This window comes from Ictalurus furcatus, chromosome 24, assembly GCF_023375685.1.
Source record: "Ictalurus furcatus strain D&B chromosome 24, Billie_1.0, whole genome shotgun sequence".
Lineage (NCBI taxonomy): Eukaryota > Metazoa > Chordata > Actinopteri > Siluriformes > Ictaluridae > Ictalurus > Ictalurus furcatus.
In genome coordinates, this window is record NC_071278.1 from 1948685 (window position 1) to 1965011 (window position 16327).

The 16327-nt window shown below is 44.7% G+C and overlaps 1 protein-coding gene across 6 annotated transcripts in view; it reads left to right on the plus strand.

The window, feature by feature from the left end:
- Positions 1 to 16327, plus strand: part of hdac5 (histone deacetylase 5) — a 99775-nt gene that overhangs the window by 47777 nt on the left and 35671 nt on the right. For 4 of the 6 annotated variants that reach the window (XM_053613271.1, XM_053613267.1, XM_053613268.1 and 1 more), the window contains 2 exons: positions 11973 to 12274; positions 13941 to 14085. In XM_053613271.1, the coding sequence (XP_053469246.1) occupies positions 11973 to 12274; positions 13941 to 14085 (447 nt within the window). Of the gene's footprint in view, positions 1 to 9215; positions 9233 to 11972; positions 12275 to 13940; positions 14086 to 16327 lie in introns of those variants that run through there. The other 2 variants (XM_053613273.1, XM_053613270.1) reach the window with 2 other exon arrangements.

Below are 16327 nucleotides of genomic sequence, written 5' to 3' on the forward strand. Positions count from 1 at the left end.
GTCTGTCTCTCTCTGTCTCTCTCTCTCTCTCTCTCTCTCTCTCTCTGCCTGTCTCTCCCGCTCTGCCTGTCAGTCTCTCTCTCACTCTCTCACTGATGCTCTGTTTCTACTTCTCTGTCCGTTTCTCGGCACAGTAATTTAGAGTCACTTATGTAATCTGTGTGTGAGAGTGAGAGACTGAGAGAGAGACTGTAAAAGAGAGAAACAGAGAGAGAGAGACAGAAAGAAGAGACAGACCGAGGGAGAGAGAGACGAAGAGAGATGGTGAGACAGACATGGAAAAAGAGAGAAACAGAGAGAGAGAGAGAGACAGAAAGAAGAGACAGACCGAGGGAGAGAGAGAGAGAGACAATGAGAGATGGAGAGAAAGACAGTAAGGGAGAGAGAGAGAGACATAGAAAAAGAGAGAAACAGAGAAAGTGAGAGAGGCCCAAAGAGAGACTGAGAGAAAGACTGTAAAAGAGAGAAACAGCGAGAGAGAGACGGAGAGAGGAACAGAAAGAAAGGGACAGCGAGAGAGACGGAGAGTGAGAGAGACGGAGAGACTGAACATGAGCAGGAGACAGAAAGAGAGAGAGAGACAAAAAGAGAAAGAGAGCACAGAAACAGGAACACTTGACATGAGTACACACACATTCGCACTCTCATACACTCTCATACACACTCTCATACACACACTCTCATACACACTCTCATACACACTCTCATACACACTCATACACTCACATACATTCTGTCACACTCTCATACACTCTCACACACACTCACACTCTCATACACTCTCTCATACACACACTCTCATACACACTCTCATACACACACTCTCATACACACTCTCATACACACACTCTCATACACACTCTCATACACACACTCTCATACACACTCTCATACACACACTCTCATACCCTCTCATACACACTCTCATACACACTCATACACTCACACACATTCTGTCACACTCTCATACACTCTCACACACACTCACACTCTCATACACACACACACTCACATTCTCACACTCTCATACACTCACACACATTCTGTCACACTCTCATACACACACACACATTCTGACACACTCTCATACACTCACACACATTCTGTCACACTCTCATACACACACACACATTCTGACACACTCTCATACACTCACACACATTCTGTCACACTCTCATACACACACACACATTCTGACACACTCTCATACACTCACACACATTCTGACACACTCTCATACACACACACACATTCTGACACACTCTCATACACTCACACACATTCTGTCACACTCTCATACACACACACACATTCTGACACACTCTCATACACACACACACATTCTGTCACACTCTCATACACTCACACACATTCTGACACACTCTCATACACACACACACATTCTGACACACTCTCATACACTCACACACATTCTGACACACTCTCATACACACACACACATTCTGACACACTCTCATACACACACACACATTCTGACACACTCTCATACACACACACACACATTCTGACACACTCTCATACACACACACACACACATTCTGTCACACTCTCATACACGCTTGCACACACTCACACAATCATGCGCACTCACACACACTCAGACTCTCATACACACTCACACACACTCACACTGCTTTACTGTTGACAAGCGGTGATTAGATCGTTGTGTTTCTAATCTGTTCTTACACACGGTTTATCTAAAGTACCTGCTAACGCCAACACACACACACACACACACACACACACACACACTCTTCAGGACTTCAGATGTGCCATTTTAACCCCTTAATGGTGACCATTGTTGTATGTGTGTGTGTGTGTGTGTGTGTGTGTGTGTGTGTGTGTGTGTTCTCAATGTGCTTTCACTAAACATTAGTTCTGTCACGGTGATGTTGGATTCTGATTGGTCAGAAGGTTGTTGATTAGTTCTCTATAACAGCAGCTCTGACTGTGGCGCAGGTTTATTTTAACGCGCTCTGATACTTTATCGTTTCTATAGCAACAGCGCTTTCACGGGGACTCCCACGGCGGACGCTCCGCATAAACCGGATTAAAAACCGCGTGTAGTTGTTGCCATGTACAGAGACGTCCGTTCAACATTCACGGAAGGAGTCTCCAGTGTCAGCGCTCGGCTTTCCGACGTCTTATCGCGAGACAATCGACTCCGAGGTGGAACGAGTAACTCCGCTTCATCGCACCGAGCGAACAACTTTAGTTCCTGAACTCCGCTGTCCAATTATCCGGGTGATGTTCTGCCGCTGCTGTCACCGTGTAAAGGAATCTCCCTGCAGCAGGGACTTGTCAGATCCCGGCGTAGAGTCGGAGCAGTGAGACAGGCCACTGCCGCACCGCTGCACTTCCCATCAGGATGTATTCCTCCATCTTTTTCACTTCAAAGGCCGTCTCTCTGCAGGAGCTCGGTCTCCGTTCCACCATCCGCAGCACAGAGCCCGAGCGAGAGAAAGGGAAAAAACTCGAGCGTGCTGTGTGTGTGTGTGTGTGTGTGTGTAAGAGAAAGAGAGACGCTCTAAGCTACAGTGTAGAGAAAGAAGAAGAAAAAACGCAGAGGAGCTGAAAATAGAAGCGCTTTTAAAAGCGCAGTGCGAACCCCAGAGCCCTCGCTCTCCTCCCCTTCCCCCACCGCTCCCGGTGCATTATTAATCCTGGCTTATTTATAACCCACTTTTTCACAGGCACACTCCGGGTTCTGTCACGGCTCGTCTTTAATCTCCCCGAGGGAGTCCAGAGGTGGGGACGGAGCGGACGACGGACGTGTAGATGGAGGACGAATAAAAGAAAGTCCAAAGAAAAAGAGAGAAAGTTGTGAGAAAATAAGTCCAAAAAAACGTAAACCAACGAGGAGCTCCCTTCCCCCCAACCCCAATCCCTGCCCCTGGCCCCGGGAAGACATGAGACGGGGCGGCCATTTTGATAAGTACACGCTACCTCTCGAGGCTTTGCTTTTCTTTCCCCCGGCTGCGGTCAGTGTGTTTAGTTTTTGACCTGAATGCGAGAGAAAAATTCCACGCTGAGCGCTTGGCAGGCTCGCCGAGAGATTTCCACAGGGAAAAGTCATTGGTATTCGCGCTTAGCTCGCCGCTGCTGGCAGTCGGAACCGACTTCAGCGTTCGTCGCGATACCGTTCCAAATCTCACGCGTTAACGTCCACGTTCGAATGTTTGCTTCGGGGGGGGGGGGGGGGGGGGGGCGTTGATTAATTTTCTAGAACGGCAGCTCGGACGACGGTGCGGCCGCACCTCGCGAACGCGCTCGTTCTAATACGCCGTCGTTTCTATAGCGACAGCTAACAGCTCGTTCACGTTTTCTTTTTAAACGCTCCGCATAAACATTACGGAACGGTTTTCCGTAATGAGACGTTTATTTAACATTTTACGGAAGGAGTCTCCAGTGTCAGAGGTAAAGCTGTAAGTTTTCCAGAATCTCCAGTAAGAATTTTTTTTTTTTAACGCTTCGAAGGAGAAAAAAAAAGAGAGGGTTGTGAGGGAAGGACCGTTTGTAACGGCTATAACGTAACATGTTCGTCCGACAGTCCAGTTAACGTTAAACGTAGCTGTAAACGGATAAAAAGCACAACGTGTCATTCTTTAAAGATAATATAATAATAACATTTAAGCACTGGCAGTTGCCGTGGAATGAGAGATTTAGGTTCCATTAATAATGTTTTTTTTTTTTTTTTTTTAATATTCAAATTGTTTAAATAATTTGTTTGTTGTTGTATACAATTTTTTTTATATACATATTATTTTTAAAATCATTTTTAAAATGATAAAAACGATAAATAAATATTAGCATGCTTGTAGCACTTTTCTAACAGTCAAGGTTGCCGTACAAACATTTACTGGTACATTAAAAAAAAAGAAAAAAGTTGGGAGAATGGGTGTTTGAAGTGAAATTTCAATATATGAATATGCATGAATGTTGGTGGATGTTTAGTTGAGTAAAAAATGTCAAATCAAGCTGAACGTCAGCAACAATATAAATTATTACGGGTAAATGAGCAAAACAGTAATATTTATAATTATAATACGGTATTATTTCCCGTTCTTGTGATTTTCACCGTCGAATGCTAACGATCTCTTACTGCGTCTGTCTCGTGTTACATTATAGACTCATTAATATTCACAAGCTTTGATATTTTAAGTCATTCGTATGGGTGACGTTTTTAAAGTAAGCAGAACAGCCGTTCTGGGCAGGTGGTTGTTCTGAGTCCAGCATAAAGACGCCGGGTGTGATTCCGGTTTCCTCGAGATCGGGCTTTAATCTCATTCACTCCTCTTGGCCGCTTGCCCTTCTGCTCTTTCCAGCGACTGTCTGGCAGCAGCTCGCTACTTTCAGTGATGAGTTGTTGTGAATATAAGTTCTCTGGCGCTCTCACAGAGCCTTTATTGTGTAGAATATCTCTACAGAGAATGTTCTTCTCAATCACAGAATGATGCCGGGTCGGCCTCGAGGAAGCAAGTCCAAACTTCGGGTTTTTGGCCGGTCCTGGGGGTTGAACTCTCTGGTTTCGTGCTTAAAGGAACCCGCCGGCGTCTTTCAAACTAATCCCTATTTATTACATCTACTCCAAACTTGCTTTTCTGGCCTTGCCATGCTAGAGTGAAAATAGGGTTAAAGGGAAACCCTCTCTTGTAGGGTTCAACATTGGACTTCCCCCTAGACATCTTTCCCCGGCAACCACTTCCTCTGTAAGAGGCAAGTAGGCATGTTTACAGCTCATGTAGCTGTGGATGAATCTTTTATTTTGTCCAGATAAGAATCAAGCTAGTCAAAGGCAAGTGTCTTGAGCATGTACCTGCTGCTGTAATCCTAAAGACTCCTAAGGTTTTGTTGCTTAACCCAGGACTTTCATCCCCAATCGAAGCATTTTGTTCTAAGCATCCCTGAACATACTCGATACTGTTTGTCTTTACAATTCTACACCCGTGTATATATATACTGTAATGATTTACTATTGAACAATTGCACTATCCGATGTCACTCAGAAGAGGACGGGATTCCTTTGGAGTCAAGGTTTCGTCCTCATGTCGTCTCAGGGAGTTCTTCCTCGCCACGGTCTGTAGATTCAGGACTTTTTCGGCGTTCACAAATTAACCCAGCCCAGTCTTTGCAGGCCAGTTTGGTCAGGCGGATGCTTTCGGGATGGGGCCTGCTGGAAAAAAATGGGATGCGATCCTCTGAGATGCATATAGGTTGTTAGAAAGTGACTGCAATTTGATTCCCCGACAACCAGTTTTCATCCGAAAGAATTACCTTGATTAAGCTTGGGTAATGGCGTTGTCGGCGATCTAGTATAGTAGTACCTCAAGACGTTGATTCTACTTCCACTTGGAAGCCTCTGTTCTAGGGTTTTTACATACTGTAGGTTCTTGCCCCAGATGTCTTGTTCTAGGAACCCAGGCTAGTCCAAGACTTTTGGAAAGGTACAGATCCTTGTCACAGGTGGGGTACTCTCAAAGGAACCTCTTCCTTTAGAGGAACATAATTGTAATCGCGGTTCATAATCGGATCTTCAAGACCATCGTTAGTACCTTGGGAAACGAGGTGAAAACATACTTTCTGTTTGCTCGGTTCCTCGAAAGTGCTGCACAATAGGCTCAGATTGTTTGATTTGCGAGATCGCCTTACGTGCATATGCTCAGTAAGACGGATGGAGTCGGTGGAGGCCGGACCGGACAAGATCACAGCTATTTTTAGGGCTCCTTGACGGTGGGTGATTACAGTAATCTCAGTAATCAGATCTAATCTGATGAGGACTTACTCCAGGCTCTGGTTGCATCTGTTCTTTTACTGATTACAACAAGCTGGTTAGTTTATCTAAGAATCTGCCCCCTCCACACCTTCTACTACCTCACCTTCCCATCGGGACCTGCCACTTTCTCAGTTCCTACCAAGAGATCTCTCCACCGTGTCAAGGCATACGCATCCCCGACCAACGTTCGGTTTTTACTGCAGAGGCCAAGGCTTTATTACCAGCACTGAGATTCATTGAGACTGTTCCACAGAAATCCTTTTTAATGATAACTGATTCCGAGTCATGTCTGGAAGCACCGGGGTCTATCAAAACCGATCACCCGACCATCGTGAAGATTTTAAACAAATTGTCATCTCTGGAATCAAAGAATTTTAGTATTATTTTCTGCTGGGTTCTCTGGTAATGAACAAATCCAAACTTAGTGTTTTACTCGTGAATAACTAATCCGGCTCTCGCCATGAATAGAGCCATAGACGCTGGCATGGCGTTAAAAAAGGGAAGAAAGGAAGAAAGACCAAGAGATCTCTCACAGTCCCTTTATTTAGCTGTAATGATGAGGTAGTTCTTTTTACTTCGCCTGCTTTCCAGTACTATTTTTATCTTCCCTGTTTGCAAAACTGTAACTTGCCCCCCCCCCCCCCCTCGCTCTCTCGCTCTCTTTCTCTCTCTCAGTGGATTGCTGTCAACTTCTCTGGCTATGTCTCACCATCTTTCTCACAGCATGATGAACACATTTCCCCAGGCGAAACCGCTTTTGATTGACACTTAATCAATGGTGTTTATCAATGGCTTGCGGTGTGGAAAACGCAGCTGTCATTGACATCATTTGTCCAGAACCTTTGGCACCACATAGCTGGATTCTTTTTTTTTTGGGCCTTCGACATCAGTCTCCTGTCCTGTATTAAGTTGCATGGTTTTTGGTACCTGCTCGAGATCAACAGCCAAGGGACCTACTATCTGCCTGGTTTGGACCTGATTGGTCATGTGTACTCTCTTAGAAAAAAGTCAATGGTTCCTAGTTGTCTCAAAGGGATCCACTTGGGAACCAGAGAGAGGAACCGTCTGTTATAGGGACACAAACTCAGGCACCAAGTAGGGTTCTAGGATTAAAATTTCTTGTGTACCACACCACACAACACCACCATAAATACCAACAGGAAATAATCGAGTCGTTGTTGCAGTTTGGGTGAAAACAACAACGTACCTACATTTTTTATTATTGTCAAATTTTACGTTCATTGTCACAAAAAGCGCCAGCAGTGCTGCTATGACACACGTAGCCAAAACGAACAGATGTACTTTTGTTCATTTTCTGATCAAGCGGTACTACAGTTTCAGTCGGTTGGCTTTGTTAGCAGTTGGTTGTTTTCCAGTCGATTAGGCCGTTGGAAACCCAGGTCCACTCGGTACTTGTTTCGCTCTTGTTTTTGAACATGCAGCAGAAAAAGAAAACGCCCTTTACGGACATCGAGAGCTTCTCGAGTTTGGCCTTGAAAAGCGGTTTTCATTGAAACGTTGAAACCATCATGAACTGGAATCTAGAACAAGCCTGTAAGTCCGTGGTTCCCCTTATTGCTCCGTTGGTCCACCTGCATTGCGCATTTGCACACTTTCCCCTGCTGTAACGCGCCCATTTTAACCTCATTAAGAGTCGAATGAGACGCATCCGTGCAAAGAAAGTGCTAAAATGTGTGTGCTGCGGGGAGCTATGATAGGGAAACACCAGCAGATCTCCAACAAAATGGTGCATTAGGAGTCTCAGAACGAGATTTGCCAAACAGTGACGAGCTCAGAGAGATGGAGGGGGTCGGGGGAAGGCTGGAATGACAGTGCGGTTATTTTTAGCACTCGGTCTTTGTGGGTGATTACAGTAATCTTAGCACTCGGACCTAATCCGATGACTTAATCCAAGCTGCAGTCGTGTCCCCTGTTTTTATCGATTCCACTCTAGTTGGCTAGTTTGTTCACAAATCTGTCCCTTTTTCGTCTCCCTTCCGATCATCTTTCTCCGAAAGCTCTCGAAATCCCTTCATGTATCTGTAATGAGGAACTGCTTCACACTGCTTCCTGCCTTCCCTCTGCTATTTTTGTCTTCTGTTGGTTGCAAAACTGCAAAAAAAAAAAAAAAAAAAACCCTCTCACCATCCGTCTCTATCGCACGCCATCTCTTCACATTTCTCTCTTTCTCTCTCTTCTGGTCTTGTAGTAAACCTGCATCTTCTCTCCTGCTAATTTGCTAAGATGGCTCTTGCCCCTTCCGGCGTCTTCCAGTTCCCCCTTTAAAAGGTTTATTCCCATAACGTCGTAAAGGACCGCACCGAGGAAGCCAGAAGTCAATAAAGCGGATACGGCAGCCTCAGAGGGAATCCCGTTTCGGGGGAATGACTCTCATCAGCGCAGCGATATGAGGGGGATTCCTGTAACTGACTGTGTAGGAGGATGCCGCAGCGATGCTGCCGTTTCATTTCGACGTGCGAAGGAGGCTCTAACTGGATTCTCTTCTCTCGGTACAAAGACTATTGAGCTGAGGAAATAGCCTCGTCGCAGACTTGCTCGTACCCGGCCGTCTCGCGCGCACACATCCTTCGCTCAGCGTTTGTCCTTTCCTTCCTTTCGTCTCTTTTACATCTTGCACGAAGAGCTGCATTGTAAGAAGTACTTTTTTTTAAAGTTTACCCCCTTGTTTCATGACGAGCACCGAAAGCACGCGGATTCTTAACATCACGGTTGACTAGGAAGACGTTGGATTTCTGATCAGAAGGTCGTGAGTTCAAATCCCAGCACTGCCAAGCTGCCACTGTTGGGCCCTTGAGCAAGGCCCTTAACCCTCAACTGCTCAGCTGTATAAATGAGATAAATGGAAGTCGCTCTGGATAAGGGCGTCTACCACATGCTGTAATGTAATGACTAAAAACACCGGCCCCTTCACGTTTTCCTCCTTAAATGGTACGTAATGTGGTATGGTATGTGGTCGTCGTCGAGTTTCAGCCGGGAGAACATCTAGGAACCTGGACCTTCATATGTTCTCGCGTTCCATGCGTCTACGTGCGCTTGGTCGGTCGAGTGATTCCGAATCCGAGCGAAATCAAAGAACTTTCGTTGGTCAGGAATTCATCGATGGTGAAAATCAATCAAACCGTCAGCTGAGCCTCCTTAAATAACCGATTAGACAGACCCCAAGCTACTGGCGGCATGTTGACGTTTCTCGCTTTCGCCAACTGGAAACCAGCGTGTATGTAAACCGACGGTGCGGATTTCAGACGTACACGCACTTTTCTCCGAGGGGGAAACGTTGCTATTCCCAACGGATCCGGTTTGGTTTCCAGTCTCGCTGTGCTAGCTAATTTGCTAGTCTCGGTTCCTAGCTAGTTTTCCCGCCCGTTAGCTCGTTTGAGAACACCGAACTTCAAGTTGCTCTTCACGCGTAGACTTCAGGTCAGTGTTCCATCTCGAGGCACATAAATGTATTTATTTATTTAATTAATTTTTTGGATTATTTTCCACACTTGGACTTGGAAATAATTCCTGGTTGCCTAGCAACAGTGTTTTGGAAACTCTAACTGGCAGCGTGTTAACTTTGCTCAGATGAAATCGCAAATTCGAGCTGCATTTGAACACAACATTTGTAAGGAAGATCCTGGTGTTTTTATTCAGGCATATTTTTTTAAAAGTTTTTTTTTGTTTGTTTGTTTTTTTTTTTAGAATAATTCTTACGTTTCAGAAGTGTCCAAATATAGTCAGAATTATTGGCACCCTTTGAAAATATAGGTACAAAAAAAGACCTGTTGGTTATCTTAAATACTAAAAATATGCGATAAGTGTAACCCTTGAAATAAATTTATTCTAAGAAAATTTAAAAACCGTATGAGTCATAATTATTGGCCCCCTAGAACACAACTGAAGCATGTAACTGCGGAGACATTTTTACCAAGGCGGCAATATTTCTGGAGCTGTATTGCTATATATTGCATTTTGTTTCTTACTTTTGACATCGGGACACTTTTTGTTGACCGATTAATATAGAATCGTTCTCATTCTCCCAGTATGGAAGCGTCCTCATACTGTATGTTCTGGTTTTATTTCTGTACGTAGTAAGGAATTTACCGATTTTGGACGGGTTCATTACCTGATAGACTTACGTCCTTTAAACTTGTTTGTAAATAGTTAAGCGCTTGTGTCCGGGGGAAATCCGTGCTAAACTCATCTGTACGATCTGGCGTCAGCAGCTCGCCGCGGTGAGCCAGCACACGGGCCACAGACACCCGCACTCCTCGGCTGATGACGCTGGGGGTTAATCTGATTTGCGAGCAAGCCGAACGCTTCTTTGTTTGGCATTAAGTTGTGAGGAAATGCAGGAAAGTACCTAAGTAGTTAAAGTTGTGTTTTTTGAGGTGGGTTTTATTTATTTATTTATTTATTTTTGGCGGTGCTTTTACATATTTTCGTACAGAACCTTGGCGTGTTCTTAGCCTCGGTGCGGGTCTTTAGGCAGGTGAGAACACACTCGGGTCCGAGATCGTCTCGGCACGCATTTGTTTTCTTTTCTTTTTGGTTTGTTTAATTGTGCGCAGTGTGAAACCAAACGAACCAAAAGTGTATTCGGACTCGATAAACAGACGAACGAAAGGTCGTGAGTTCAAACCCCGGGACTTCAAGAGAGCCGACGTTTGACTTTCACAGCTTAGATCGGATTCCTGCCGTGTAACTCCGTAAACTGCGAAATGCCATCGGATCGAATATCTGATTAAAGTGCTACGCTTTCTAAGGTGCCCATATCCTCTCTGTCCGCGGTTGTTGTTTTCACCTGGAATTGTGCCCGATAGAACTAATTGGCGTGACGTGACTCTCCCGATGCCGTGTTTCACGGATAAATTGCTTTCTCGGAGGTTATCGGGTTCGCGGCACATTCGTCTGAGGAGTTTTGATTGAACCGTGCTCCGGCATGCGTCTGCCTCGTTATTTATCTCCAGCCTTGTTTTGGAGCGCGTCGGCGTTTTCTCCCGCGCTGTCTGCAGCGTGATGGTGGAGAACGGATGGATGAAGAAGGAGAGACAGCAGGAAGCAGGCAGGAGCTGCAGGAGGGCATCTGAGACAGTGCCAGATGTGGCAGTAGGTTAGCGGTGGAGGAGCTACGGAGACGCTAATTCATCCAGGATCAGGGACGCGCCGTGGCCAAATGGGGCGAATCCACTGCATTAGCGAGCGGCCTTAAAAGTAGAACCGTGTCAGAAACGAAGCGTTTTTTAAACGCCGATTTTGGAATTTGCCTTCTGTGGAACGCAGAGAGATATTTCACTCTGCCCTTCTCCACCCCGAAACCTCCCACTGGTTATGAATATTCATTCATTCAAAGCAGCCTCTCATTAATATTCATGACCTAGTCTTTTATAACCTGCTGCTGTTTCAAACCAGAGCGGATATTCACCGATTCATTATTTAACACCACGAAACAGTGAGAGAGTCCGGCCACGTCCGGTCGTACCGATCTGTTTCAACTGTGAGAAGAACGCGATGGTGAGCAAGGCGAGGAAACACCACGGAGGTCAGAACGCACTTCATCCAGAGATTATAGTGAACGAAGCGGGGATTTATGCGCTGCTTTGCAGCGGGAACGCTTCTTACGTTACGTTGACGTTATCGCTGACGCTACGTGTGGGAACCCATTCCAAATGGGATATTAGTGCACTAAACAGTGTGTGTGTGGAAAATAGTGCGCCGTAAGCAATTACTTCCTGTATTAGTGTGTGGTTTGGGAGGCAGCCCATGTGTCAGTGGACGAATCACATACAGATACAGGTTATTTAGGTGAATCTCTCACGAGACGTAAATAGCATCACTGATTACTGGTGTCACCCCAGAGTTGATTCATTTCCTGTAACGGCACGTGTTGAAGTGTTTTATTCCTCTTAAACCACAGCAGTTTACCAACGATTACAGCTGTACCTCTGACACTGGAGACTCCTTCCATACATGTTAAAGAAATACCTTCTTCTAAGAGGAAAAACTTCACCATGTTTGTGATTACTCCCGTGATGTGCCGCTGCGCTACTGTCAGAGCTGCTGTTATAGAAAATGAATCAACACTTTCCGACCAATCAGAATTTTTTTTTCCCCAGATGTTGTGTGACCATTCATTCTTTTTTCTTTTTGCTCTCTCTCTCTCTTGCTCTCTCAGTGGTGGAGGTGAAGAGCTCGCTGCCCTCGGGTATGCAGAGTCCCGTGGCCGGAGGTGTCAGTGAACAGAGCGGTGGAGGAGGAGGAGGAAACGCTGGAGGTCCGGTGGACTTGCGTACGGATCCTCGCCTGAGTGCTCTGAGCGTGATGGACCCGGCACTGAGGGAACAGCAGCTCCAACACGAACTTCTCCTCCTCAAGCAGCAGCAGGAGCTTCAGAAGCAGCTTCTGTTCGCCGAGTTCCAGAAACAACACGAGGTGCTCACACGGCAGCACGAGGTCCAGCTGCAGGAGCACCTCAAGGTAGATGAACAGTCCCTGACATCGGGGTGTTACACCAGCATGCGTCTTCCTGCAGAACTCGAAACTCCGCTTCGTAACGCTCACGAGAGGCGCTGATGTTGTAATAGTGGGCGTGTCTTCTAAGGGGCGTGGTTTGTAATCCTGACGGACGTTTTAGGTATTTGTTTTGAGCGTAACTTGTTGTAGTGGGTGTGTCTTGTAAGGGGCGTGGTTTGTAATCCTGACGGACGTTTTAGGTGTTTGTTTTGAGCGTAACTTGTTGTAGTGGGCGTGTCTTGTAAGGGGCGTGGTTTGTAATCCTGACGGACGTTTTAGGTGTTTGTTTTGAGCGTAACTTGTTGTAGTGGGCGTGTCTTGTAAGGGGCGTGGTTTGTAATCCTGACGGACGTTTTAGGTGTTTGTTTTGAGCGTAACTTGTTGTAGTGGGCGTGTCTTGTAAGGGGCGTGGTTTGTCATCCTGACTGATGTTTTAAGTATTTGTTGTGGACGTAACTTGTAATAGTGGGCGTGCCTTGTAAGGGGCGTGGTTTGTAATCCTGACGGACGTTTTAGGTATTTGTTGTGGGTGTAACTTGTAATAGTGGGCGTGCCTTGTAAGGGGTGTGGTTTGTAATCCTGACGGACGTTTTAGGTATTTGTTGTGGGTGTAACTTGTAATAGTGGGCGTGCCTTGTAAGGGGCGTGGTTTGTAATCCTGACGGACGTTTTAGGTGTTTGTTGTGGGCGTAACGTAATAGTGGGCGTGTCTTATAAGGGGCATGGTTGGTAATCCTGACGGATATTTTAGGTATTTGTTGTGGGCGTAACTTGTAATAGTGGGCGTGTCTTGTAACAGGTGTGGTTGGTAATCCTGACCGACGTTTTAGGTGTTTGTTGTGGGCGTAACGTAATAGTGGGCGTGTCTTGTAAGGGGTGTGGTTTGTAATCCTGACAGACATTTTAGGTATTTGTTGTGGGTGTAACTTGTAATAATGGGCGTGCCTTGTAAGGGGCGTGGCTTGTAATCCTGACGGACGTTTTAGGTGTTTGTTGTGGGCGTAACTTGTAATAGTGGGCGTGTCTTGTAAGGGGCGTGGTTGGTAATCCTGACGGATATTTTAGGTATTTGTTGTGGGCGTAACTTGTTATAGTGGGCGTGTCTTGTAACGGGTGTGGTTGGTAATCCTGACGGACGTTTTAGGTGTTTGTTGTGGGCGTAACGTAATAGTGGGCGTGTCTTGTAAGGGGCGTGGTTGGTAATCCTGGCGGACGTTTTAGGTATTTGTTGTGGGCGTAACTTGTAATAGTGGGCGTGTCTTAATAACACAATAACACATACTGCAGAGTGCGTAATTATTCATATAATGTATTTATTTCAAATATTTTTTACAGTTTATCTTATATGTTGCTGTAGCAATCCCGAATCATTAGAAATGAATGAATGTAAGTTTAAGTGTGAGAGTTGCACTTAGTGTGTGTGTGTGTGTGTGTGTGTGTGTGTGTGTGTGTGTGTGTGTGTAAACAGTTCTGGTTTGACGTCTGTGCGTGTGTGGGTGACGTACCTTGATCGACATGTTCTCTTTTTCAGCTTGTAACCTTTGCCCACTGGCTGAATGTGTGTTTGTTTGTTTGTATGTTTGTGTGTGTGTGTGTGTGTGTGTGTGTGTGGGTGTGGGTGTGTGAACAGCAGCAGCAGGAGTTGTTGGCAGCGAAGCGTCAGCAGGAGTTGGAGCAGAAGAGGAAGCTGGAGCAGCAGAGGCACGAGGAAATGGAGAAACAGAGGCTGGAGCAGCAGCTCATCATGCTGAGGAACAAGGAGAAGGGCAAAGAGAGTACGCACCACACACACACACACACACACACACACACACACACACACACAGGTCACAGCCGAGATCTCTAGACAGGTTTCACGCCAGCTTTTATGGGATATGCAAGAGTTTGTCGAAACCTGAACCGCAGCAGCGGCGCCTTCTCTCGGCTCCGCCCACTTTTCACAGTGGAGTATGAAAAGTAGAATGTGAGAAGCGTTCCACATTGTAGAGTTTAGCGTTGGAGACGCACTGAATGTCTTTTGTGGAAGAATTCCTGGCAATAAACACTAATAGACTTTCTCTCTCTCTCTCTCTCTCTCTCACACACACACACACACTCCCATGTCGTTCGTATCCCCCGAGCAGGTTACGTCATAAGCGGCGGTCACACAACTGCAGAATTCATCTGCGTGTGCGAAAGTATTTGTCCCCGCCGTGTCTCCTACTGTACAGGCGTAATTTAATTTACCGCTCTGACGCACCGCGCTCTATTTATATCACGCTCTGATTCACACACTGTGTTATGTAACATGCAGCTTATTATTATTATTATTATTATTATTCTTTTTACTAATTAGATTTTTAATGGTGTAAAACGATGAGAATACAGAGAGCGCGAGAGAGAGAGAGAGAGAGAGAGAGAGCTCCAGGGACACGAGTGCAACCTTGAATTATTTCTCACACACACACACACACACACACACACACACACAGAGAGAAAGAGAGAGGAGTGTATCAGGGTTTGTACACGTCACACACTGAAAAAGCAAAGAAATCATCTGATTAAAATGTCTCTTCCCGAGAGAATAAAAACATCGAATAAAAATGTGTTCCTATGTAAGAAGGAAAACGAGAAAGATAAAAAAAAAAATTAAAAAATTATTATTTTTTATTTATTTATTTATTTTAATATATGAACCCACCACCACTCCACTTTTGGAGGACAATAAGGACTTATTTATTTATTCATTTATTTATTTATTGTTAAAAAACCTCTAAAAGAGGGAGAGAAGAGAAATAAAAAGGTTATCCATGTGGAGGAAAGGATTAGAGGACAAAAAAAAATACCTAAAAAAGAAGAAGAAAATAATAATTGTTTTTAAAAGCAACCAACATTGATTAACATGTTCTCCATCAAGAAAGAACATGAGAATTTAAAAATAAATAAATAAAAAAATAGGACGATAATGATTTCTTTGTTGTTTTTTTTTAATGAATTTATTTATTTTATCGTTAAGACCCCTAAGAGAGCGAGAGAGAAGAGAATAAAAAAGGGGAGTGCAGCGAAGGACGAGAGAAAACAATACAGTACGTTAAAGAAAAGAAGGAAAAATCTAGAAATTTCCACCTAACATGGATTAACATGTCTTCCTTCGGAAAAAGGAAAACTAGACGAAAGGTAAGAAGAAGAACAAAATAAACCGTTTCCAACCGACACTTCTTATAAAATAAAAACAAATTCTAACCAACGTCGATTCATTTGTGAAGGAAAACTAGAAAAAAGACATATCGGTGTACAATCGCTTTCATTGTTTGGCCATAAACTGGAGGAGAACAGGAAGAATCGAGGGAGAGAAAACAAGAATAATTATACGGGACGATATCCGATGATCCGCGATACCCGACGTCCAATCAGCTGCTTGTTGCTATGCAGGTTTTAATTAAAGGTGCAAAGCCACTGCTCTGCTGGTTGTTGTTGTATTATTTATTTATTTATTTATTTGACGTAATTGATTGTTTTATTCGTCATTTCTGCGTTGCGTTCGATCTTCGCTAATCAGGAGTCGCAAGGTCCTCCCTGTTATCGTTCGTACTGAAGATAACTGTGTCCGTGTGTTAGATGTGTAATTACTGCTTCTTTGGTTTCAGTTGGAGCAGCTCGAGTATTAGGGGTCCAAGCACCAGAGCTGTTCATTGTACGTTTTGTTGTTGTTGTTTTACACACTATGGGAGTCAATACTTTTTTTAATGAAATTTGGCACACTATGGGTTAAAAAGTCTTCTCAGCAGTTTTTGGGTGTGCCCTGTAAACACTCGAGCGCCACCAAGAGGCCAAATTTGAGCACACATTCCCGTCCATAACTCTAGAACCACTCGTCACACAATCAACCCTCTTCCAGTTTCCGGTTTTATTTACTTATTTATTTTTTTGTTGTTGTTGGTACAGATACGAATTTGGTTCCGTCCTCAAACCTGAATCGGATTTCTTATTAACCGCAATCTTCTTATGAACCGCGTGTGGTCACTCCACCACTAGACG